Source organism: Platichthys flesus, chromosome 14, assembly GCF_949316205.1.
Source record: "Platichthys flesus chromosome 14, fPlaFle2.1, whole genome shotgun sequence".
NCBI classification, from domain to species: domain Eukaryota; kingdom Metazoa; phylum Chordata; class Actinopteri; order Pleuronectiformes; family Pleuronectidae; genus Platichthys; species Platichthys flesus.
In genome coordinates this window covers 4,742,836-4,766,727 of record NC_084958.1, presented here as the reverse complement: position 1 = coordinate 4,766,727, position 23,892 = coordinate 4,742,836, and the positions used below count along the sequence as shown (strand labels likewise).

Here is a 23,892-nt window from a genome sequence, read left to right as displayed (position 1 = left end):
CCATTTATACTCTCCAACGATTTTTCATTTTGTATTTTGGTGAGATAGTGAACGTCCCTCTCTTCAGCAGCAAGCCCCACTGATCGGCCATTTAGAGCTACATTATGTTCTTAAGGACCGGGGCTGATACAAAGAGGGGTAAACAAACTGCTCTTACGATACAATGCATTTCAGCGGAGTGTGTTTTAGCAAAAAGCATTAGCTATATTTAGAGGGCGTGTATTGAAGCTTGCATTACAAGTGTTAGTGGGAATGCAAACCACAAAGTGATGGGGGGAAAATCCATCAAAGCAGCAAAGATTTGCTGCCTCAGCGGGATATATGTGAATCCAAATAAAATTCATGCTAACATTGTTCAGTGACAAGAGCTTTAAAAATCCCCGACCAAGACAAAGCTCTTGATTAAGCTGGAGAAGATCCCTTCGGAAACAATGGAGGAATGAAAACACTGTTGGCAGCAATGTCAATGTGACAAACGGAGAAGGACTTTCTCCTGACAGCAGCTCCATCAGTTTTGCATACTGTTGATTTTAGGACAATATGCACTGAAGATATGAATGTGTCCTGTAAATATTATTGGCAGCCATGACTTTCTGACAGCACAGATGTTGGTGTCGCTTTGCTTCAAAAGCGGGACAGAGTTTTTTGATGACACCAGTGTTTCAGCAGCATTTTGCACGTCTGATTTAATAATAAAGCAATATTCAGCTTACAACCGCTAGATATACTGGCAGGGAACAAATTCCTCCACAACCTAAGTCAGTGCACTTATCAAAACTCTCCGGGGAACCAGTTAAATGAAGACAAATATAATCTCTTTGCAGCAAGCTTAGGATCAAGGAGGTTCTTTTTTGCAGTAAAATATATTCTCCAGTAAATAGAAATGATAAGTAGACTTATGTTAAATATCTATAAATCAAGCACAGAAAAAAATCCACTGCATTTCCCATTTCATTTGAGCTTTTACAGTTTTGTGATCGGAGATTTCTGGTTCTGTTTCAAACAACTGTTGAAGAAAAAGTTTTCAATTGGCTGGCTGAACAACCAACCTTGCTATCCCCTCAGGGATGCTGGTAGCATGACTTACTAAAAAAGGATGTAATCTCGTAAAATGACCCGCTGGGGTTTCAAGCTGTCTTTTTTCAAACTCCACCAATTTGTGGAAATGCAATGTATATTTTTAAGAAAGTTTCAGTGCAAGCAACAGACAACTCACTTAGATTTAAATATGCAGTCTTATTTTAAAGTCACAATTTATACGGTATACACTGCAGGGATTCCATCTGTAGCATATTGTGTTTAAGGATAAAGACAAAAGTGTAAGTCTGGATCATCTTGCTGCGGTAGCACAGAGCGACGGAGTACATCTCTCGTGTCTGTGGTTCAATGGCTTTTCCTGAAAGTTAGAAAAGTAAGGGGAGATGAACAGATGAGATATTTCCTTGTCTGTTTTTTTGTGTCTGATTTAATTCTGATACTACCAAGATGTAAAATAAGACCTTAGAGCTTACAGAGATCCTCAAGTCTTTACATGTACATTTTAGACCTTCTGACACATTAGTAGCAACACAATTTTTTTTTTTCATATATAATGACAAATAAGACATGTTCAAGGTTGTCAAGCACTTTGGTGAATGCAGCCGATCAATATGTAGCCTTTAGAGGACAACATCTAATGGGTTACACCTGCTTAACAGAGAATACGAATAATGTTGTTTTCAAGCTTGATGGCTGAAAGGTTCAGAGTTTACGAGCAGTGAGTCAGCCTCAAATAGTCAATAAAACGGTAAATAGAGGAGCCGGATCCAGAGAGCTACAGGGTAACTGATACTTCGGAATGGGACGGTGTGTGGATATCTTCATTGATTGAATGCAGACTTAAAAATAGATGGCGACGATGTGGGAAACAGGTGATGTAAGAGTGAGTAAAACTTAGGAGGTGCAGTGGGAGCACAGACGAACTTGAAGCGAAGGAAATCTAAGAAGAAAAATGTCAGAGCAACAAACATGGATATTAAATCACCCAGTATTGAGAAACAGTCCCATTCCAGCCGGATCAATGACAGGAGCTCAGACACACTATTTATAAAAAAGTGGGACAGCTCTGTGGAGAACGAAGGCAAACACAAACACTGACAACAAGTTTTCACTCCAATTAGGTTCAAGCATTGAAATCCTTCTGAACAATGACAGAATATTGAATTAAAGGAAGACAAAGCTTAATGGCTTTTGGGACCCATAATAGCTATTTGTGCAAGTGTGATCTATATTCTCTCTAGTCAAAGTGGGCTGAAATACATTTACATTTCCATTATTGATTAATCTATTACCATTTGTTTTTGAGTGTTGAGTTTGTCTGACAAACAGTGACAAAAAAGATGTGTTTCAATTTGGGGATATACACTGGAACTATAAGTAGCATGTTTGGTTTGTCTGGATCAACTGTCTGTGGACTGGCCTCGAAATCTTTAATCGATATTCATGGTCCCCAGTGATGGACAATACTGACTTTGACCATTCTCTTATACGAGGTTAACATCCCTCTTTTTAGAGCAATTCCATCACAGCTGAAGACAAATCTTAGGAACCCTTGACAATTCCTCTGGCACCATCAGAAGGTTAACTCATTAAAAATGTCAATATCTCCTCATGTAATTGAGGGATTGACACAAAGCTTTTCTTTCTTTCTACAATTTATTAGATGATTAAGGGCAGAGAATGTCACTCCTTGTTAAGTCCTATGTGGGAAAAATGTTAATTTGTAAACATGGACTATATTGAAAAATTGATAGATGGTTTATGATCCATCCGATGGCATTGTCATCACCCTCAACCAGTGTTAGAAGCGTATTAGTATAAAAACACACGACTCCCTTTTCCACTTGCTTTCCTGTAGTGTGTGTATTTATTTGTGGCCTTTTCCAGATTTGCTTGGTGAGTGTTGATTTTGTGTCTGTAGTTTCCCATCCCCCTTAGCCTCTCTCTCCTCTCTCTCTCAGCAAACTTGCCCTTACTCACAAATCAACACCAATGGCAGTTATCGAGCCATGTCCAACTCACTGCAAGAACCCTGCAGCTAGTCCCAGCCATATTGTTTGTCTGTGTGCCACCCTTCAAGCTCTTCTTCCAGAATGACAGACACTAGTACCTCTGTCAGTGAGCTCGCCTGCCGGCCTCCCTGCCCGTCTTACACCTGCTCTCCTTGTGTCTTTAGGATCCTCTGCCTGCCTGTCCACCTTCTCTGCCTCGGGGTCCTCTCTGCCAAGCCTCTTCCAGGATACCTCCCCCTCATCTCTGCCCCAAGCCTCAGCCTGCCACCATCTCTTAATCACTGCCCGAGTGACAATAAAATATATATTTTTTTCCCTTTGCCACTCCAGTGTCTTTATTTGGGTTCAGCCTTGAGCCATGCTATGTTTTAGCTCAAAGCACCTCTGTGCCAAAATAAACTGCCAATGTGCCTCATCAGAAATTCATTTCCGGGGGCCTCCCCCAAAACCATTCCACTGTGAGTTGAGGGGGATCTTTGTCCAATCATTTCTGTAACTTCCAAAGTGATTATGCAACATTCCCAGGCCACCCCAAGCCATGCATGACCCTGAAGCTCTCGTTTTTCCTGTGTAACATAACTATTGGTGGCACATGTAAACACCCAACTGCAGCACTCTGAATGCCTTTCAGGAACATAGATTTTGAAATGTTATTTTAAAGGTTATTATTGGGTTGGATTTTCAAGTACGGAAGTACAGGAAATGGAGCTTTCGCTGTAAGTAGCTCTCTAAACACCTGAACAGAACACAGCTGCCCTTAACAGCTCTGAGGCTGCACATTTTCCAGTGAGGAGGGAACATAAAAGAAATGCTGTCCACAACATAATAGTTCTACACTGGAGGATGTTAAAGTGGTTCAAATTGCAACAGCGTGCCTCGGTGGTGCACAAGAAGTAAGGCATTTTCAAATAGAGTTGAGAGAAAATGAACCTTACATCTTCTGAGGTAAAGGAGAGAACACTGACCTCTCATACATTTGCAGCTGAAATTTACTGAAACTACTGTAATGTCTGTTCATAACATACTTAATCATAACCTGATCTTCACATCTTTGCTAGTCATATACAGTGCTGTGAAAAAGTATTTGGCCCCTTCCTGGTTTCTTATGTTTTTGCACATTTGTCGCACTTAAATGTTTCAGATCATTAAACTAATTTTTACATTAGACAAAGATAACCCGAGTAAATATAAAATGCAGTTTTTAAATCCTGATTTCATTCATTAAGGGAAAAAAGCTATCCAAACCCACCCAGTCATGCCTCGATCTGAAGAAATTCAGAAAACCGATGAGAAACAAATACATTTACATATATCAGTCTGGAAAGGGTTACAAAGCCATTTCTGAGGCTTTGGGACTTCAGTGAATCACGGTGTGAGCCATTATCCACATATGGAGAAGACTTGGAACAGTAGTGAACCTTCCCAGGAGTGGCCGGCCTACCAAAATAACTCCAAGAGCACATGGACGACTCATCCAGGAGGTCATACAAGACCCAGAACAACATCTAAGGAACTGCAGGCCTCACTTGCCTCAGTTACGGTCAGTGTTCGTGATTCAACAATAAGAAAGAGACTGGGCAAAAAATGGCATCCATGGGAGAGCTCGAAGGTGAAAATTACTGCTGACCAACACAGCATTTCATAAAAACAAAATCATAACAACAGTCAAACATCGTGGTGGTAGTGTGATGGTCTGGGGCTGCTTTGCAGCTTCAGGACCTGGACGACTTGCCATAATTGATTGAACCATGAATTCTGCTCTCTACCATAAAATCCTGAAGGACAATGTCTGGCCATCAGTTTGTGACCTCAAGCTCAAGCCCACTTGGGTTATGCAGCAGGACAATGATCCGAAACACACCAGCATGTCCACCTCTGAATGGCAAAAAAAACACCAAATGAAGGTTTTGGAGTGGCCTAGTCAAAGTCCAGACTTAAATCCAATTGAGATGCTGTGGCATGACCTTAAACAAGCCTTTTATACTAAAAAACCCTACAATGTGGCTGAATTAAAACTATTCTGCAAAGAAGAGTGGCACAAAATGCCTCCACAGCGATGAGCAAGACTCATTGCCAATTATCACAAATGCTTGATTGCAGTTGTTGCCGCCAAGGGTGGCGCAACCAGTTATTAGGTTTAGGGTGAGATTACTTTTTAACAAAGGACCAGGTAGGTTTGGATAGCTTTTTTCCCTTAATAAGTGAAATCATGATTTAAAAACTGCATTTTATATTTACTTGGGTTATCTTTGTCTAATGTTAAAATTTGTTTGATGATCTGAATCATTTAAGTGTGACAAATATGCCAAAAAATAAAAAATCTGGAAGGGTTAAATACTTTTTCACAGCACTGTATATCTACTTTAAGTCCATTTGCAGCCAGCCTGGGTTTGAATAATTTGCTGCATGTCACCTCTTACCTTCCCTGTTATCTCCATTGTTGCTGTCATTACGTCAAAATATCCAAAATAAATCTGAAAAAATAACTAAAATACCTCTGGCTTTGGAGAGAAACAATACTTTTGCCTGCAAATTACTTTAATGAGACATTTCCAGTTTAAAGAGCTTAGGTAATTTATTAGGGCCCGAGCAATGAAAGTGGGAGGCCCTATTGAAATTGTAAGGATTATTATTATTATTATTATTATTATTATTATTATTATTCAGGCAAATTAATTGGCTTTTTGAGGGTATTAACATGCTCAAATTCTTACCAAAATTTGCAGTAGGTTAGAAAGTTTCAATGGGCATCGCAAAATGGCTTAATGGTGCCCCCCGAGACCCCCGGACCGTTTTCACATTGACCGATCTTCACAAACATAGATAAACAGGTGTATCATGGCCAGACAAACAAAAAAGTCTGTCGGTGCAATTGGAAAAACGCAACAGGAAGCCTGCTATTTTGGCCATAATCCAAATTATTACTTTGAGGTACTTGTACCACGGCTTTCATCAGAACAACTTAAAATTGAGACGAGTGTCATCACAACAAGATGCAGATAAAGTTATTAAAAGATAGATTTTTCGTTCCACGGTGTGACCGTGGCGTGGTGTCGAAGTTTGATAACATGCCATCAAAACATGATGTTCTGGACCATGAATCCTTTGATGCTGAGCCGTAAACAAACAACTCCACTCTAGCAGTGTCAGTGTTAAAAGATCAAAGGAATCTGTATGTTTGTTATTATTATTCAGGTGTGGCGTCAAAGTTTGATTACAAGCCTCTAAACACTATGTTCTGTATCGTGGACATACATGGACCATGAATCACCAAAAGGATACAATGTTGGAACGCAGCCCCTAGTTATTCTTAATTTCATAAATAATTTTGGCGATGGGTGCCGTTTTTTTGGTGTGAGCACCTGCCCCCCAAAATGTCTGTGCATGTGCCTGACATAGAGTATGAGTTTTCTATTATTGATGATCGAAGACTCATCTGCTATCACATCAATCATAGAAAATTGATGACATTGTTACCTGTGATGACAAAGAATATGAGTTTTCAACGTGATCAGAGGAACTTGTGGTGACATAGAAGATGAGTCTCCTATGTTCCCAAAGGAGCCTTGTTCACTTAGGAGAGCTGGATTCCAAGACACACTTACTACTCCAGCTTGATCCTTTAGAAGATCAGAGATTTTACACTCATCAAGACCCAGAGTTGTCTCCTCATTTTCCTCATCAACCGTAAGTCTGAAATGATGCAACCAGCCATACTAACACTCTGGATGAAGAAAATCAAAAGCATTTTTTTTCAAATGCATATCAATCAGTCCATTAAGTATATACTGTTATATTTCTAGCTTTATTTTGTTGATCTACCTATGGTCAGCTTGCCAGAAAAGAAGCTTGGTAGCTTGAGATGGCATCGTACATATTTCTCTCTCACTAGTAATGGATTGTAAATAAGACTCACTTGCACCAGATGTGCAAGCGTTGAACCTGCAGAATTCAGACCTCCCTCCCCCCTCCACCACCACCACCAGCACCCCTCACACAATCTCAGCATCAACTTTGACGACTCTTTCACTTTGTTATATAAAAGTTCTCAAACCGACTCCCTCGGGAATGAGAGAGTGAAGGACAGCCACTGTTTATGTGAGTACGTTTGTTAATTTTGGCACAGAGCCAACTCCTCCGGCCCCCCAGTCCCTTACCAATTCTTTCCATACCTTCACATAAACAAATAATCACACATTTACCTCCTACTGGTATTTCTTTCGCGCCTTTCTTTTCACAATCGTATCCTTCTTCTACTTTCTCTATTCCTCCATGTGGATATACATGCCTTCTTTCTTTCTCGAGTTTTATGATTGGGGCCAAAGCTTTCTGTATACCAGATGTCTGTCACCCTGTTGGGCTGGAGCCATGTCTTGTTGAAAAGAAAGGCTGTATTTGATTACAAATACATTTCTGTCTTTAATAAAGAAAATGGGGTTCTCTAAGAAACTGCCTTACTGTGATATTTATTTTAATAAAAATCGTGCCCTGTATTAACACAGTTGATGGGGTGTAGTTGATATAAGCCATGTTGATGTGCAGAGAAGCAGGGTCAAGTAGCTGCAAACCAGTAGCTAGAGATTCATGCTTTCTTTAAGTTGCTAAGACTTTTCTTATAAATTAATCCTTTTTTAAGAAAGCATCTGCTCATCACACAGTAACAGTATCGAAACACACACACACAGACAGGCTGACACACACACACACATACAAATACACTAACTTGGCTCTGAGTTGTGTTTACTTCCCAATGTATGGGGTCGAAACTCGTCCTGCCCAACCACTGAAGACGGGGGACAACCTCTGTCCGCCATCTTTGTCGGTGCTGCCAAGTATTATGGTGAGACCCCTCTCGCTCTCCGTATCTTCATCCCTCCCTTCCCTTGCCTACTGTTTTCTCCTCCTCCACTCCACCTTTCCCCACCCAATCACTCCGTCTGCCAAGCAAGTAGAGTCAGGTCATCCGAGATGGTGCCGCTCCTGTCCTTTTTGCTCCCACCGCAACCTTTTTATTCATTCTTTCTTTGAGAGGACATTTTTTGACCTTGCTCACCTTACTCTCTCTAGTCATTTGAATAAAGCCTACAGTTTCTGTTCATTGTTGTTTATCATGTCTGCTTAATAGCTTCCTGCACATGATGAAAGTACATTTTGGTTGTCAGAATCATCATAGATGACATCTGAATTTTTGCAGATTTGCCTCCCCCACCCTCCTGTCCTGCAGTCCTACAAATATTTTAACAAACAGTGAATGTGAATATGGGATTTTTGTTTGTGCATTTTGTATTATTTTCTTTAATGATTTAAACAATCACTTCAGGCTGTGTTGTTATATGATCTTTGCATTTTGTAGCCACTAAAATCCTCATGTTTGTCCCTTTCAGTCTCTCCATCCAACAGGGAACGGACACAACAGTAGTTCAGGATGGCTCTCAATGTGCTCGGTCTGGCGGTGATGGCACTGTTCTACCTTTTAATCTTGGGCATGGGCATCTGGGAGGAGAGAAAGTGCAAGGGAGATGGAATAGGGATGACGCTATTGGCCGGGCCTAACATCTACTTGCTCATTGACATTTTCACTCTTACAGGTAAAGCAAATTGGCATATTGCAGGCATGACATTTGCGATTTAATAAAAAAAAGTATAACTGTCATCTTAAATTGCTGTCAAGTATGTGAAAAATGTTTTTATTGCACACACTGTATGTCATGTTTCTCCTATAACATGTGTTTGTCTTTCGGCAGCTACGTGGGTTGGTGGAGGCTTCATCCTTGGTATAGCTGAGGCAACATACAACCCAACCCTGGGCGCAGTGTGGGCCCTCATGCCTGTGCCTTATGTACTGACCTTCTTCTTAGGTGAGTGGCACAATTTGTCTTCAAGCCAAGAAAAACCCTGAACATAAACCTGACATTCCCTTTCACCTCCTTCTTGATTTGTTTTTAACAAAAGTAGGTATGTACTCTATGCAGCCTAACATAGTCTGGTTATGCAATCCCTGCATGCAAGGTCCTGCAGTAAATGCCAGTGGCACTAGTTGTGGTTGGGAAAGTAAACTGCAAAAAACGCTGATAAAATGTGAACACTGCCATTGGTCTGTCCTCTGTCCCATCTTCTTACTGTCATTATTGTTACCTTGTTTAACACTCAGCAGCTATTAAAAGTCCTGTGGGATGATAAAACAAGTATATGCAGAAACCATAAGGGATATTTACTTTAAATGGGTATACCAGCTAGTTAAAGATAATAATAAAATAAAGTTCAGTAAATCCTGTACACACAGATTATTAGGTGTGATATTAAACTGAACTGATTCCGTCTCTCAAGTGTTGTCGGCCACCTAGCTGCTTCAATACCCCCAACCCCCCACAGACTCCACACTCAAATAAAAGTGTTGCTCACTTTAAACATAGGACCATGAGAAATAATGTTGAGGCAACAGGTGCAGAGAGACCTGGATTTCCTGCTCCGGATTTCACCAAACTGACAAACTCAGTTACTCGTCTGTAAACATTTGGAACAAATGAAATGGATTATGGGAAATGGAAACCCCAAGGTCCATAAACTGGAAATCTAACATTCCGCCTCTGTTGTTGTCCATTTTTGACCAAGTGGACCCCTAGAGTTCAACTGAATGTTTTTGTTGAGTTATCTGGAGGGAACACTTGTTTCTCTTATTGTTCATACGCATTTATACTTTCCCTCTCACGCTCACCCTCTTCCTCTTCTTCCTCTCGATCTCATTCAGTCTTTTTAAAAGGACTGCCATGTTTTCACCCTGATTGCCTCAGAGTTTTTCTGAGAGAGTTTCTGACTTTATATTGCTGATTTAATCACTTCTGCTACAGGTGGCTTTTTCTTTGCCAAGCCCATGAGAGAGAAGAAGTATGTGACAATGATGGACCCCTTCCAGCAAAAGTATGGGAACGTCCTGAGCGTTCTACTAATCATTCCCGCACTAGTGGTTGATGTCCTGTTGGTGGCACGCACACTCGTCAGTCTGGGTAAATTAGCTCAAACTCTGTCTGTCAGTATATGCTATGCACATACTAACTTAAGCAATCATGCAGGCACCAACAGATATTGGTACAATGTGCACAAAATAAATAAACCACTAACCATCCCGACTTGAGCTGCATTGATGCTTGATGGACTGTGACGTCAGAACGACACCTTTAAATAATAGTAGTTGTGCACACGTGGCACACTCATCAGCTTGGGTGAGTTAGCTCACTCTGTAAAACTGTCTCGCACTGAATCGTTTACACACATGTATTTGTGCAATCACGAAGGCCCCCCACAGGTCTAGTTACAAAATTTGCACAAACATTTTAAAGCACAAAAAGTCAAGTGGGTGCAGCTTAGCAAACAGTCACTTAATAACAAAAACCGAACAGTTCAGAAAAAAGAGAGCTGTATGATGCCGGGCAGAAAGAAAATACTGGATTTAGTCTTAAATGTCGGATGAAACCAAGGTCCAGGTTGAAAAGCAGAAATTACAGCAAAATATTTGTCAACACACCGATGTTACATGACAAAGCTGTGGATGCTCGTTCTTGCTGCTCCGCTGAAATGAAAACAAAACACACATTTTTGATCTTCAGCTTTATAAGGTCAATGAGGGTCAGTCACTAAAATAACTGACTATTATTTTGTGGACTAGGAGACATAAGATTTTAGTGTATCCTCGTGGTACGATCCACCTGTGCTGTTTTATTAAACTTACTACATGTGTTTTCCCTATTCACCTTCTAAATTCATCTTCTAAAAGTTTGTTTGACAATGTTATTTTGGGAAAGTACAACATTAAGGCAACAAGACAATGTCATTGCATAGCTTCTTAAATCCTTAGTAAAAGTACATAAGAGTGGATTCATGTATATTAGTGTGTTTTTGTGTGAGAGAAAAACTTAAAAGCAGAATTGAGACTGAGAACCTCATGAAACACTTAAAGAAAATATTATGTAAGAAGTTGCATGAATCTGTTGCTACCATCATCTGTACATCACAATAGTTGCTGCCTCTGTCAGTCCTCATGCACTCACCACGCTGTTGTGTTGTTCCAGGGGGAACTATGAGTGTGATCCTGGATCTGTCCTACGTCTACTCCATCATCATCTCCTCAGTGGTGGCCATAATCTACACTCTTCTTGGGGGGCTCTACTCTGTGGTTTCCAAAGACGCTATCCAGCTCATCCTAATCTTTGTCAGCCTGGTGCGTAAACACCAATGATCCCAATAATTTTTTGAATAAGGAATTTGATATCAATGTTGTAGACTTACCACAAGCTATGAGACTGGAGTATAACTCCATTGTGTTATATTCTCCTGAAGAAGCCACAAGCTATTTGTAGGGTGCCTTTTTTTAAACAAATTGTACTTTCTTGATTCTTGTTGTTCTAGGTTTGTACCCTCGTGGTTGAATGCACTTCTTGTAAGTCGCTTTAGGTAAAAGAGTCAGCTAAATGAAATGTCAAAAATTCCATATGATATCAACAGCATTTTAAGAGTAACATGTTTTAGTCAAAATGTCAAGGAGAAGGACCACACTAACAACAATCCTCAGGAATAATTGCAACATCTCTGATTGGTGGAGCATTTATCACATTTCAAACATGATTTCACTTTTTAGCAAGCTGCGTTTTTTGGAGATGAGTTAGAAAGTCCAAGTTAGTTTGGGGGCCGGCTTGTAAGTTCTGTACCATGTCGCTGACAACACTAAAGTTAAACGTTAATACACTGTACTAGATTGGACCAAATATGTCTGAGATATAGAAGCTTGTGTTTTGATGGCGTGTAATCAAACTTTGACGGCAGGCCACGGTCATACCATGTGATGAAATCAAATATGCCCAGTGAGTTTATATCTCCTTCTTGTTTAGGGGACATTCCCAGAAGTTGAAGTTGAGCTGATGAAAGCCTTACGACAAGTTCATCAGAGCAAAATAGTAGTAAATGGCCACCAAATCCAAAATGGCGGGCTTCCTGTTTAGTCTATCCAAGAGACTTATTTCTTTGTCATGAAAAGACACATGTCCGTATCGATTTTTGTAGATGTAGGCCAATCGATTTTGGTGAAAATCGGTTATGTGGAAACCTAGGGGCTGCGTTCCAGGTGGAGTTGTTGAGCCATTTTGCCACGCCCATTTCCAAATACTCCAGATTATGTAAATTTTCACCACTTTCTAATTTGCTGCAAACTTTAAACGATTTCTATATTTTTATATTGCCCATTAACACTGGTGAGGATATCTATATTACTCTAAAATGGATCATCCATTAGAACACAGGTATTTTGCTGCTTGGCAAAATGGAATAAAAAATTCAAAATGAACGTGATACATACTTAGAGAGTAGAATATGGCCTTAAGGACAGTGTGGATATCAGAAAAAATATATCAAATGAAAAACTCATCAAATGAAAGAGGACTTAAACCTATTAGCTTTTTTCTGTCTAACTTAATTTTTTCTTCATGGTTGTACATTTGTTGTTGTTTGTTTTGTGTATATGTATAAATATACATGAAATTATGGACAGATGAGATGTATGTACATTTAACCATAGTAAGTCATGCACGTTTTGTATAGCCTCTCACAAACAGGAGCTTCAACTCTAGCTCTACTTTCAGATTCCTAATTCCAAGTGTCTGTCTGAAAACAACCCCCTTGGACTCATAATCAGATTAGTTGTGTCCTTGTGTTTGTGTATACAGTGGGTGTGTGTTCCTTTCCTGTTGACCAACCCTCACTCTCTGGACATCTCACTGACAGCCTACAACCAGACCTTCCAGGCTCCCTGGGTCGGAACGGTGAAGCTCGACGAGGCCGGAAAGTGGATTGACGACTTCATGCTGCTGGTGAGTGGAGTGTGAGACAATATATGCTTCTACAGAAAGCTCTGGATGTTTTCTGATACACAGCTCACGCAGCATTTACATAACAACTGCCGTCACAGCAGTTAAAATAAATAGAAAGAATAGGTAAAATTAAATTGTCTTATTTGATTAGATATGGTATCAGCCAAGCATACAACAGCAAGTAATGGGAGGATTGCTCCCCTTGTCCTGCAATTAATTCCTGTCATCATGTCTCAATTTCATGTTGCTTGTGCCAGGCTCTGGGGGGCTTGGCCTACCAGGCGTTCTACCAAAGGATCCTGTCAGCCTCATCTGACACCGAGGCTCAAGTGACCTGCTATGCCTCCTCCGCCTTCTGCCTCGTGCTGGGTATACCCTCTGTACTGGTGGGAGCTGTGGCTGCATCTACAGGTACATATTAGTCAAACTTTGGAAAACCCCTTTTATATCAGGCTCTAAATTAGCCTTACACCTTGAATAAAACTGAATATAGCTCCATCGATCAGATTTAACCCCAGTTTCTTGTTTAATTTATTTATTCTTCCCCCTGCCCTTTGATTTCAATCCAAAGTAATCACTTATACTTCCTTCCAGACTGGAACTCAACCAGCTATGGATTGCCCACCCCATATGAGCGTGACCAGGCAGGCTCTATCCTCCCTATCGCCCTGCAGTACCTCATGCCCGCCTACATCTCTATCATCGGTATTGGAGCGGTCGCTGCCGCTGTCATGTCCTCCCTGGACTCAGCTCTTCTGTCCACCTCATTGTTGTCTTCAAATATTTACAAGAACATCCTCAGGAAGCAGGTGAGAATTTTGGAGAATCCTCTACCAGGCAGACTGGTACAACATCTTGTTCTGATACTAACTATTTTCAGAGGATTGATCCCAATTATATTGCTGATATCTGGATATTAATCCTGCACAACCATAAGGTCAAAGCCCCTTTTACTATTAAACAAATTCTAGCAAATCTAATAACGTTTATCAGCCTAAACTATACTAATTGCTAATTAGCATATATTAGGATGCTTACATAAACATTAGAACTGCTTAACACTTAGATGTTAGCTTTGTAATAGTATGGTGACATGCTAGTGTTGTCTTTTAGCTAAGAGTATAGCCTCACAGTTCTGCTAGCATAGTGGTAGCCCTATCACATACCTGGCACAAAGTAAAGCAAACAGTTGTGCTCAGGCATCGAAATGAAGCAGGTTGTATTGGAACAAGTTCTTGGAACCCAACCCTAATAATGAGTCAATTCATTGCTAGTCTTTTACACTGCTGTAACTTATGGATCCTGTCTTTGTAAGAGTATATGATTGCCAAGGAGGCCTTGTGTCCAGATGACCCTTAGATCTTTTACATTTTCTAAAGAAGATTAACGTGAAACGCAGCTCATTGTCATCCTTTTCACTCCTTCAGGCTTCAGACTGTGAGATGCAGTGGGTGATCCGTGTCTCAGTGGTGGTGGTGGGTATGGTTGGCACCGCGCTTTCCTTCCTGGATAGCAGCGTCCTGGTCTTCTGGCTTGTGGCAGCTGACATGTCCTACACAATCATGTTCCCTCAGCTAGTCTGCATCCTCTTCTGCAAGGTTTCTAACGGTTATGGCGCCAGCGTGGGCTACATGATTGCAATATTCATAAGGATCCTGAGCGGTGAGCCCCTCATCGGCCTGCCACCCGCAATCAGGTTCCCCGGCTGTCGGCTGGATGCCGAAGGAGTCTTAACCCAGTACTTTCCCTTCCGCACCACCATCATGGTCATGTCACTTGTGTCCATTCTGCTGTTCTCCTGGTTGGGGTCCATCGTTTTCAACAAGGACCTGCTTTCCGAGAAATGGGATGTGTTTAGGATCAAACGCAAGCAGAAACCTTCGGCCAAAGCAAAGGATGACAAGAGGACCGACTCGGGAAATAACGACGAGGCCTCCACGGCAAGGGAGCTTCTGGAGACCACAAGCCTCTAAGGAGCTTGCAGAAATGGAGGGAAGGTGGGCACCGCGTGGAGGCAGACATGTTTGTTTGTCTGGTAAGCAAGAATTCATAGAGAGAACCACGTCAACCACTCAACCACATTGAGTACAGACTCTTTATTTTATATTTGAATTCTGCCAATAGTTCCCTTTCAACTAAATCTTACTCACTGAAACTTTTAAAGTTTTGAAAAGTGTTCATTGGGTGTTTTTTTTTCCAAATGCCCTTGTGGGCTCAAAGGTTCACTGAGTAAAAGATGCAGACTATTTTCAACATTTGTTACCAGGATGCATATCTGTTTACCCCCCTACCTTACATATGATAATATGTTTCTCCTGAGATATGAAGACTTAATCTTAAAGAGTTGTTATTTGCAGCCTTCATTACTAAACAATATCTTAATGATGCTGGGCTTATCGTTGCTAAGACAACATGACAATATCCACTGCTAGACATTCACCTGCAATTCAGTATGCAACAGCAAGTATAAGCAACTTCTTTAAATCAACAAATTGTGAAACAGGCCAATGATAATTTACCTTCACAGAGAAAGTGGATACATGAATCCAAATCAATAGCATAAGGTTGACACGGCAATGACAGCACTGATATAAGTGATGAGTGGTATTTATAATAAATGCAGCTACATGGATTTCATAAAAAACTAAATGCTTCAGTTTTTCTCTTTAAAAAATTGGATGGATTTTTTTACCCTCATTGACGATATACAAATACATATTACTCAATTACTACCCAGCATACTATTTCATTTGCATGAATACATTTAAATAAAACAATGCTGTTTAATCTTTCTAAACATATGTTGAACAAAAGTAAATACAAAAAGTTGTATTTTAATAACAGGGTTTGATAATTGAACAGGTAAAAGAGAAATATATTGTTCTAACAGAGTAGTAACTGTATAAAAGGTTTGATAATTAGGAGAAATTATGGCTGTAACTGCAATGTGCGGGGCAATATAAAAATAACAACGACTACCCACCTCTTTAACAACCTGACAGTCACAGCAGCTTTCCTTTTTTCTCTGGTTAAACAAAGAAATATTAAGGGTAAAACTGTAGTTCGAACAAGGCACTTGTTAAGTTTAAAGACAGTTGAAAACCTGAGGAGCAATAGAATCAACCTAAAACTTTAAGTGGGCGAGTCACCAAAAGTTCCTCGTACAAAGATATGGCAGCTTCCACCACCATTTGTTCTAATTAACTTTTGGGAGTGCGGAAATACTCTACAGTGCAACGTTTGACAAGGCATTTCTTTAAATTAGGGACCAAACAACTTTGGGTTCCTGCTTTAACCAGAGTGGATCCAGACAAAACAACAATGCTCTGCAACGCGACAATGGTGGCTAATTTATCAAAATGTACATATAAAGGAAACAATGGGTCTTAAAAGCAAACACCGACCTGTACCAGATGACAATGGCTTATTTGATGAGCTATTACAGGGCCTCAGTTCTCTGGTTGCTTCAAGTATTTCTGTTGTGAGAAAAGCCTATATGTTAGTGTTGAAAAAATAAGAAAGCAGTTATTCCTGTGGGTCTACTTTTAAGATAAAGGGTTGCCACTCCAGACAGGTTTGAAGTCAATGACCAACACAGATAATGTAAAAATCCCCCCAGCTCCACAGTGGACACACCCCTTCCAACAGTTTAAACTGGGTTTAAATCAGTTCATGAAAGCCCTGAAGTACTGGTTCTCAATGAATTGCAGTTTTCCCCTTTTTCTGTGCCAACTGAAAGCCACCACATGCCACACATTGCTCTTCCCGAGATCCCACTTCATAATAGACATCGCAGGGCGTCTCTTACTCCGGCTGTGTTTTACAGGGCATGACCCTGAAACCATTTGGAGGCAGTAAGGTGAGACCAAATGGCCCCACTGTGAAGTAATGGGACAGAATAGATGTCCAAAAGAGCCCAGGATCACAGGCTGAGAGGAAGCAGACATGGGCGAGGGTGTTGTGCGAGCCATGGCTGACCAGCGCCTGACGCCAAGAGCCATCCCTCTCTGCAGCCCCAACTCTAAAAGGCACAACGGGTTGCCATTAAATAAGCCTGAAATAATATAAATTTGGTCACAGTGGCAGGAGAATAGATCCAGTAATGGGCCTGCAATCATGAGCTGAATTGATGTGCTGCGCACACACACAAGGATTTTTATCTTTCAACCAGCATTGGAGAAATCATCTTTCTCTATCTTTGACTTCTTGTGTTTTCTTTGTAGTTGTATCACTTAGACAATTTTCTATAAATTATTTTGCTACTTTGTGTAGACAGCAAAATGATAATAATTTCTGCCAACGCAATCCATCTTGGATCCTCAGCAAGACGATATATTTATGTTATTGTTATTACACCTGTCACTCAATACAATATCGCTCTTAATATTCCCTTAATCCACTACAGAGCTATATTTACATTTGTGATGTTGTGACAAATTGCGACAAGTGATCAAAGCAGCCTCTTTGATGTATGCAGAAGTAATAGAACACTGTAACATGAGTTAACTCTTCCACCTTTTGACATCATTAACTTCAGTGTTGTTTGGTGCACAATTCTGATCAATAATACACCCGCTCAGCAATTATAATCATGCAATAGTGATGGGGCCTGACGGTCTGGGGCCACACCAGTCCATCTCTCAGATATACCCTACTCCCATTTGGCATATTTGGTAAGTTTAGTTGCTTCAGAGGAAACTCTTGAGTCCATTTAAAGTGCTGACACATGGAGGAAAGAGAGGCACTTGGGCGTCTTCAGCAAAAAAGGGAAAGAGTCATTACCTCACCTGCCAGTAAGGGCCGCCTTGCACATGCACAAAAGTTGTCCACTGAGGACAACAAAAGTTCTGTTTGTGCATCTTTTATGACAAAGATGGAAATCATTGACTGGAATTTCCAACAACAGCGATTCCAAAAATGCATGATGCTGATCTAATTATGTGCTTAGACAACCTCATTCCTATGCAGGAGAGTTTGGAGGATACCACCCTGTACCTGGAAGCACTGCCATTTCAAAGTTGTGAATGTGTGTCTGTGTGTGTGTGGTTCTGTTGTTTGAGTGCATTCCAAGGCATGTTCATACACCAAGCTTGCACAACAGATATACCCATTCTAATCACAGAACAGGGATTTTCCTTCTTTCCTTATGCTAATTAACTTGCTCTCAAAATATAAAAAATATCATTAAATTAATTACAATGAGATCTTTCTTTCCTTTTTCTGGGCATGGAGCGTGGGTCTCATACTTACAGATTGGCTTGAGGACACCAAGGGTTTTGAAAAACCCTCATTGATACAGCACATGAGTACTAGTTACAGAAGCTCTCTGTCCAACCAGCTTGTCCATTTTTCTCCGCTCACCCCAACCGGTCGAAGTACATAAAGAATTGAGAGACAGTTGGTATGTTGCTACAGGTAAGAATGACAAAATCAGTCTAAGAGCACTAACATCCATTAGTAACAACCAAATTGTCTAATGTAAGCATAATTGCTGTTTTTTTATTTCATATTATACATTAACAGCGGATTCGAATTTTCTAAAAGGAAAATTTGCAGTACCCATAAGGTGCCGGCAACTACTATGATGTGCAGCAGAGAATCTTATCTTGGGCCAATCAAATGTCTCAACCACAATCCAGAACCCCTGTTTCCAGTGCTCCCTCAGTGCCGACAGTATATATTGTTATGACATGATTCATACGACAGTCTCATGTTGTCTGACTTTGGTTTGGCTTCAAGAAGCTAATACAAGCGTCCTTGTCAAAATAAATGCGTATTGGCAGAGGGCAGGCTCCTGTAGTAGCTTTTGCAGTGCTCTAACAACTTCACACTAGCTTTTCTTTTGCATCTCAAAGACATCAGTCACTGTGCGCATGGCAACAAGAGGTTGTTTATCAACAGGTAAATAGCCACAGCTTGTTGTAAATGTTCAAATATATCAGGCATGTTGTCAGTATTCAAGTTCAACATTAAGGAATTCACATTTTACAAAGTTGTCACTGCAGAATTTTCTTTTCTGAGACAGTACACCCACGTTTCAAAGAAATCTATAAAGCCTCCCCCGCTAGCAGGAGAGGTAAATATCACTGTGTTGTTTGCAGTTCACTGATGTTACAGAGTATTGGGACGCTAAAGTTTTTTAATATTCCAAGACCGCCATTTGGAGCTGCCGACAGGTGTCAAGTGTTGCTTTCTGTGAGGTGTTGGGGGCATTCGCCCTTTGTACTCGGCCTCCATTATTGATAAAAGGGTTTAGTGGATGTTGTTTTCCTCTGCTCCGTTTGTCTGTTCCAAGAACTCATCAGTGCCACGGTGGTTGCAAGAATGCAATGAACCAGTCAAGGTCAGAGAGCATGACAGACAGAAGGCACCATGTTCTGGATATCATGTCGCCAGTCTACCACTCAATAATGAGATAGAATTAAAATAAATGAATGATAGAATCTAATGAGCACATTGAATACACTGCTTATGTTCCTTTTGGAAGTGTTATCACAATCCTATTACATTCTTTGTTGACAGTGTAGACCTGAGACACATCGAATGTGCACAATGTTCTCTCTCTCTCTCTCTCGCTCTCTCTCTCTCTACCTGCTCTAAAAGTTAACTTCTGCAGTTTTTCCACAGCCACTAGCGCCAAAGAAATGTTTTTAATTGGGCTGAAAATAATACACCCATGCAACCAAGTGTGTAGGAAAGTGAGTTATGGTCCGAGGTCAACAGAAATTTCCAAAGTGACATTTGGAAAATGTCGCAAGCTTCTTTTTCTGTTTATCATGATGGGATATTTTCTTCCAATTTCATGAACAGTAACCTCTTTCTTATACTGTCCCTTGTTCCCCAGTCTCCTCTCGCACGGTACAACTCCCTCACTATCACAGGGCAGGGAGATGGGAGTTTGGGAGGTCAGCGGCGGGGAGTACAAATGAACACAAGAACAAACAGTATATAAAGAATCAGTTTACACACCTTATTGAATAAAAAATAGCATTTAGGCACCTTTTAATGGTGGTTTCCTCACTTCTTAATTTTGTTTTTTTAGCTTTGAGTCAATTTCCTCCCCTGCTCTCCTGTCTCCTTAGCATACAGCACGCGCTCGCTGCTTGTACGCTCAAAAAATCCAGTGTGTGGTTCCTTCAATGCTGTATGAACGGTCCCACGTGATGCATCAGCTCATCAAACGAGACCCAGACATACACAGATCAGATGTTCCTCCGATGTGAGGCACTGTAGCCTTTAGCACCAGTGATGTCTTTAAAGAATAAGTGCAGAAGCAGGGATGAAGATCTGTCACTTTTTAACATTATAGGTTACAAATGGTAAAGGCTGGTTGCTTGTTTATCAGTTAGTAAGATTAACAACTTGCCAGTGTGGGATTTGATCAGCTCAATCAGGCTTAATTTGTAAGACGTCGTTTATTCATACATCTATCTGAATCTAATGCTCAGAATTAATTTTTAAACTTAATTTTCAATGATGCTGGCTGCACATGTTTATTGCCATTTTAACAATGAAAGCACTCTGTGTATGTTATTATGTGTTATGATTATACATGCATTCATGTAAAAGTAGGATTTTATTGTTGTCTCTCGTGATATTTGGGGGGAAACGTCTTAATTTGTAAAGTAACAAGATGAAATTGCAACACTCAAGTAGTGTAGTCCCTCAAATTTGTGTACAGTAATTGAGTAAATGTAGTTAGTTACATCCCATCATTGTTTACCCCACACAAATGCAAATAAACTTTAACAGTAATAATAATAATAAAATGCTTATTTCTCGGACTATATGATTCCATTTCAGTTTTTCTATTCTCTTACTCTAAATATAATCTCATAGATGGGTGACTGAAGTTCATCCACCTTTTTAATTACAGCATGAGAGAGTTTTCATAGTTTTCTCACCGGCCTGTTCAGGATGAGTTAGTAGCTTATGAAAATAATGTAGATAGAAAATAATAATAGAGAGAAAGGAGTATATAATTGTTTATTCACTCCACATTCACACTATGTGAGGAATCAAACATTTGGGTTATGGTGGATCATAACATTGGGTTTATCATCAGGATGCTGCAAAGAGCTTGTGTGTCCTGAAATAACTTTTTAACACGACTTTGTGTTCTTCACTTTATTATTGATAACTCTTGTCCAATAAGTTTTGAAATAGAGGCCCAGGCTCCTTGGGAGTTTCCCAAAGGGCATTCCTAATATTGTAAATGATTAAACCTGTGCGGTGGGATTCAGTGACTCAACGTGTCTTCGTTATAGAGCGATGTGAGATAAATATTTGGTGATAAAAAAAAGGCACCGCCGGGCATTGATCACTGTCGCTGCAAGATGAACCTTATAACCTGATGATTAATTTTTATTAAATGAAAAAAGTATATCGGCTGTATATAAGTGGGCATGAGTTATATGAGTGTACCATGGAATGAATTGGCACCAAGTCTTTGAGGGGATGGTGTAAAACTAAAAGCCAGAGAGGGATCAAATTCTAATTCTAATGACCGAAAATAATACATTTAGATTTTAGGATGAAAAAAAGATTACGATTCCGGCCTAACAGGCAGTTTTGAACAAGCTACCACCAGGTTTAAACTAATTGAGGGTCTGATGTTATCAGCAACTGCCAACCTCCCGTCTCTGATTTCAGTACTTGATTTACCCTTTAAAATTGTCTGAGTTATAGAAGTCTGCATATATGTTTGGTGTCATTTTAAGTGCTGGCTAGCTGCAGCAGAGGTCAACATGCTCCATGTTGGCAGATGGGAAATGCATTCAAACAAAAAATTCAAAGTGCAAGGATTATTCGTTCAATTAAGCTCTATTATCACACTGATGTACGTTCAAGTGTCAATTGCGATGAAACATCATTGGCTCTAAATGGTGTCATCTACAACATTGTGGCTAAGTTTTGTACAGTGAGAGGAGGTGGAGCTGTATCACCCATGTTTATGTAGAGTCTCCAGGTGAAACTGGACAACTGTAACTATGCAAGGCACTCTGGTGGCAGAAAAATTGGACTATGAGCAGAAAATCCGACTGGATGGTCTCTGGTTCGACTCCACGGAGTGACAACAAAAACATACCTGGATGGACAACACCTGGATCTGTTCAAACATCCAAGAGGACTCTCCCTACTCCACTGTCTAAGTGCCCCTGAGCAAGGCACCTTACTCCCACAACACCTGCTCCCCGGGCGCCGTGCATGGCTGCCCACTGCTCCGTGTGTCCTCCTGTGTTCACCAGATGGGTCAAAAGCAGAACACAAATTTCCCCCCATTTGCATGTCGTGTGTCTGTGCATGTGTTTGGAACCAAGAAATGTATCTTATCTTATAGTTACTGCTGGTAGCGGTTAGACTCAGAGAGAGCGGCGGTGTTAAATGTGATCTATTTTCTTCTTTGGTATGTCAGAGGGTAAATCTGTGGGAGGGAGTGACTCACCGCGGGTGTTGCTGGAGAGACGCTTGCGCTGGGTGGTGGAGGTGTTGTGTGGCAGCAAGGTGTTCTGCTGGTGGTTGCTGTCGATGGGACTCGTGGCGATGATGTTGTCCTTGTATTTGTTCATCAGAGCCAGCTTGGTGTTATCGCTCACTGTGGAAGACGAAGTGGTATTTAATTACAAACGTGAGGAAACAAAAAAGACATGGGAACAGCAAAGACACAAACTGTGCTGACTGAAGGCTTTCGCTCAAAATTGACAAAGCAGCCACTTAGAGAAAAAGATGTCTTGTTCTTGGCTTGATGGAAGAGGTTTCACAACCTCAATGTAGCGAGCACGGAGTACAGTACTGCAACTAGAAGCCATCCAGCATGCTGTTTACAGGGGGAGTCAAACAGCCAGAAGTAAAGAGTTAGAAAAGCTGGCATGAAATTAAAAGTCATTAAGGGAATATTCAGAAAGCCTTTAAGTCTCACTGGATGAAACCATTGGTTTGTAATATTAAGAGATTTCGTTACACTGGGATAATTTAAAAAAAGATGAACAGGATTCTTGTAATAAAATCCTTAGACCCCCACTCGTTTTATTCATGCTTCCAGGCAGGGGTTGAATTGGGTTTTCTAAGGCGGGGGGGTTCCTTGCCTTAAAAATTCAGCAAACTGTGGGACATTGTAAGATATTTAAGGACTAAAGTCACTCAGCAAAAACAGATTTAAAAGCTTCACCATCAGCTAAAGTGGAGGTTGCTGGTTAATAAACAAGAGTCCTGCTGCCGTCATGGATTTAATGGCCTGAGGCTAAAGCCTGTCATACAGTATAAGCAGCTGTGGACAGCAGATATCGTCTGAAAAATGTATTATAAATAAATGCAGAATACTTTACTGCTTCAACCACATTTAAATTATTTCGATTGTTTTGCTTTAAATTACAAATAACTTAACAATACATAGTTAACTGGTCCACCTTCCCCTGGTCTCCTCTCAGACACCAAAGGGTGGAACTCCACTTGTGTCCTGGCTGTCAACAGTGCATCACTGAACACAGTAACCAGCGTCTGTCACCCATCTCTCTGCATCCAGAACGTTATTGATGATGCATTAGGCCGGGATGAAAAAGGACAGTATAGACCTAAACCCTACATGGTCAATGTTGTGATGGATGCATTGAGTGATGGATGAGTGTATGTGTGGGAGAGAGCGAGAGAAAGAGAGAGAGTAAGAGACAGATGGCAGTTTATGGTTGTGGTCCAGCGCTGGTTGTTGAATAACATGTATTCTTGGTGGATTGGATGTTGCAGCTTGACTCTTATAAGTGTTTGAGTATTACAAAACTTGGACCACACATTTCTAAAGCCTGTTAGCATTTACCTCAATCAGCAAGTAACTCACATAAATCTTCAGGATCATTTTTCCATGATAATTTTTCGGAACCTTTGCCTCTTATTGACGTAATTTATGCATATTACTGTCGAAAGTAAGGCTTTTATTTTCCCCTCATGCCTCAGATCACATATTAACTTCAAAGTTGTTTAATTTTTCATTC

At 40.5% G+C, this 23,892-nt stretch overlaps 2 protein-coding genes across 4 annotated transcripts in view; one reads left to right on the top strand and one right to left on the bottom strand.

Annotated features, from left to right (window-relative positions):
* Positions 1 to 23,892, bottom strand: part of astn1 (astrotactin 1) — a 423,107-nt gene that overhangs the window by 300,003 nt on the left and 99,212 nt on the right. For all 3 annotated transcript variants that reach the window (XM_062404910.1, XM_062404912.1, XM_062404911.1), the window contains exon 5: positions 22,353 to 22,502. In XM_062404910.1, the coding sequence (XP_062260894.1) occupies positions 22,353 to 22,502 (150 nt within the window). The remainder of the gene's footprint in view (positions 1 to 22,352; positions 22,503 to 23,892) is intronic.
* Positions 8,476 to 14,880, top strand: LOC133968302 (high affinity choline transporter 1-like). The gene is made up of 8 exons (XM_062404275.1): positions 8,476 to 8,638; positions 8,795 to 8,908; positions 9,899 to 10,054; positions 11,117 to 11,265; positions 12,764 to 12,907; positions 13,165 to 13,318; positions 13,502 to 13,716; positions 14,335 to 14,880. Exons 1-8 carry the CDS (start codon positions 8,476 to 8,478, stop codon positions 14,878 to 14,880), a joined length of 1,641 nt encoding a protein of 546 aa, XP_062260259.1.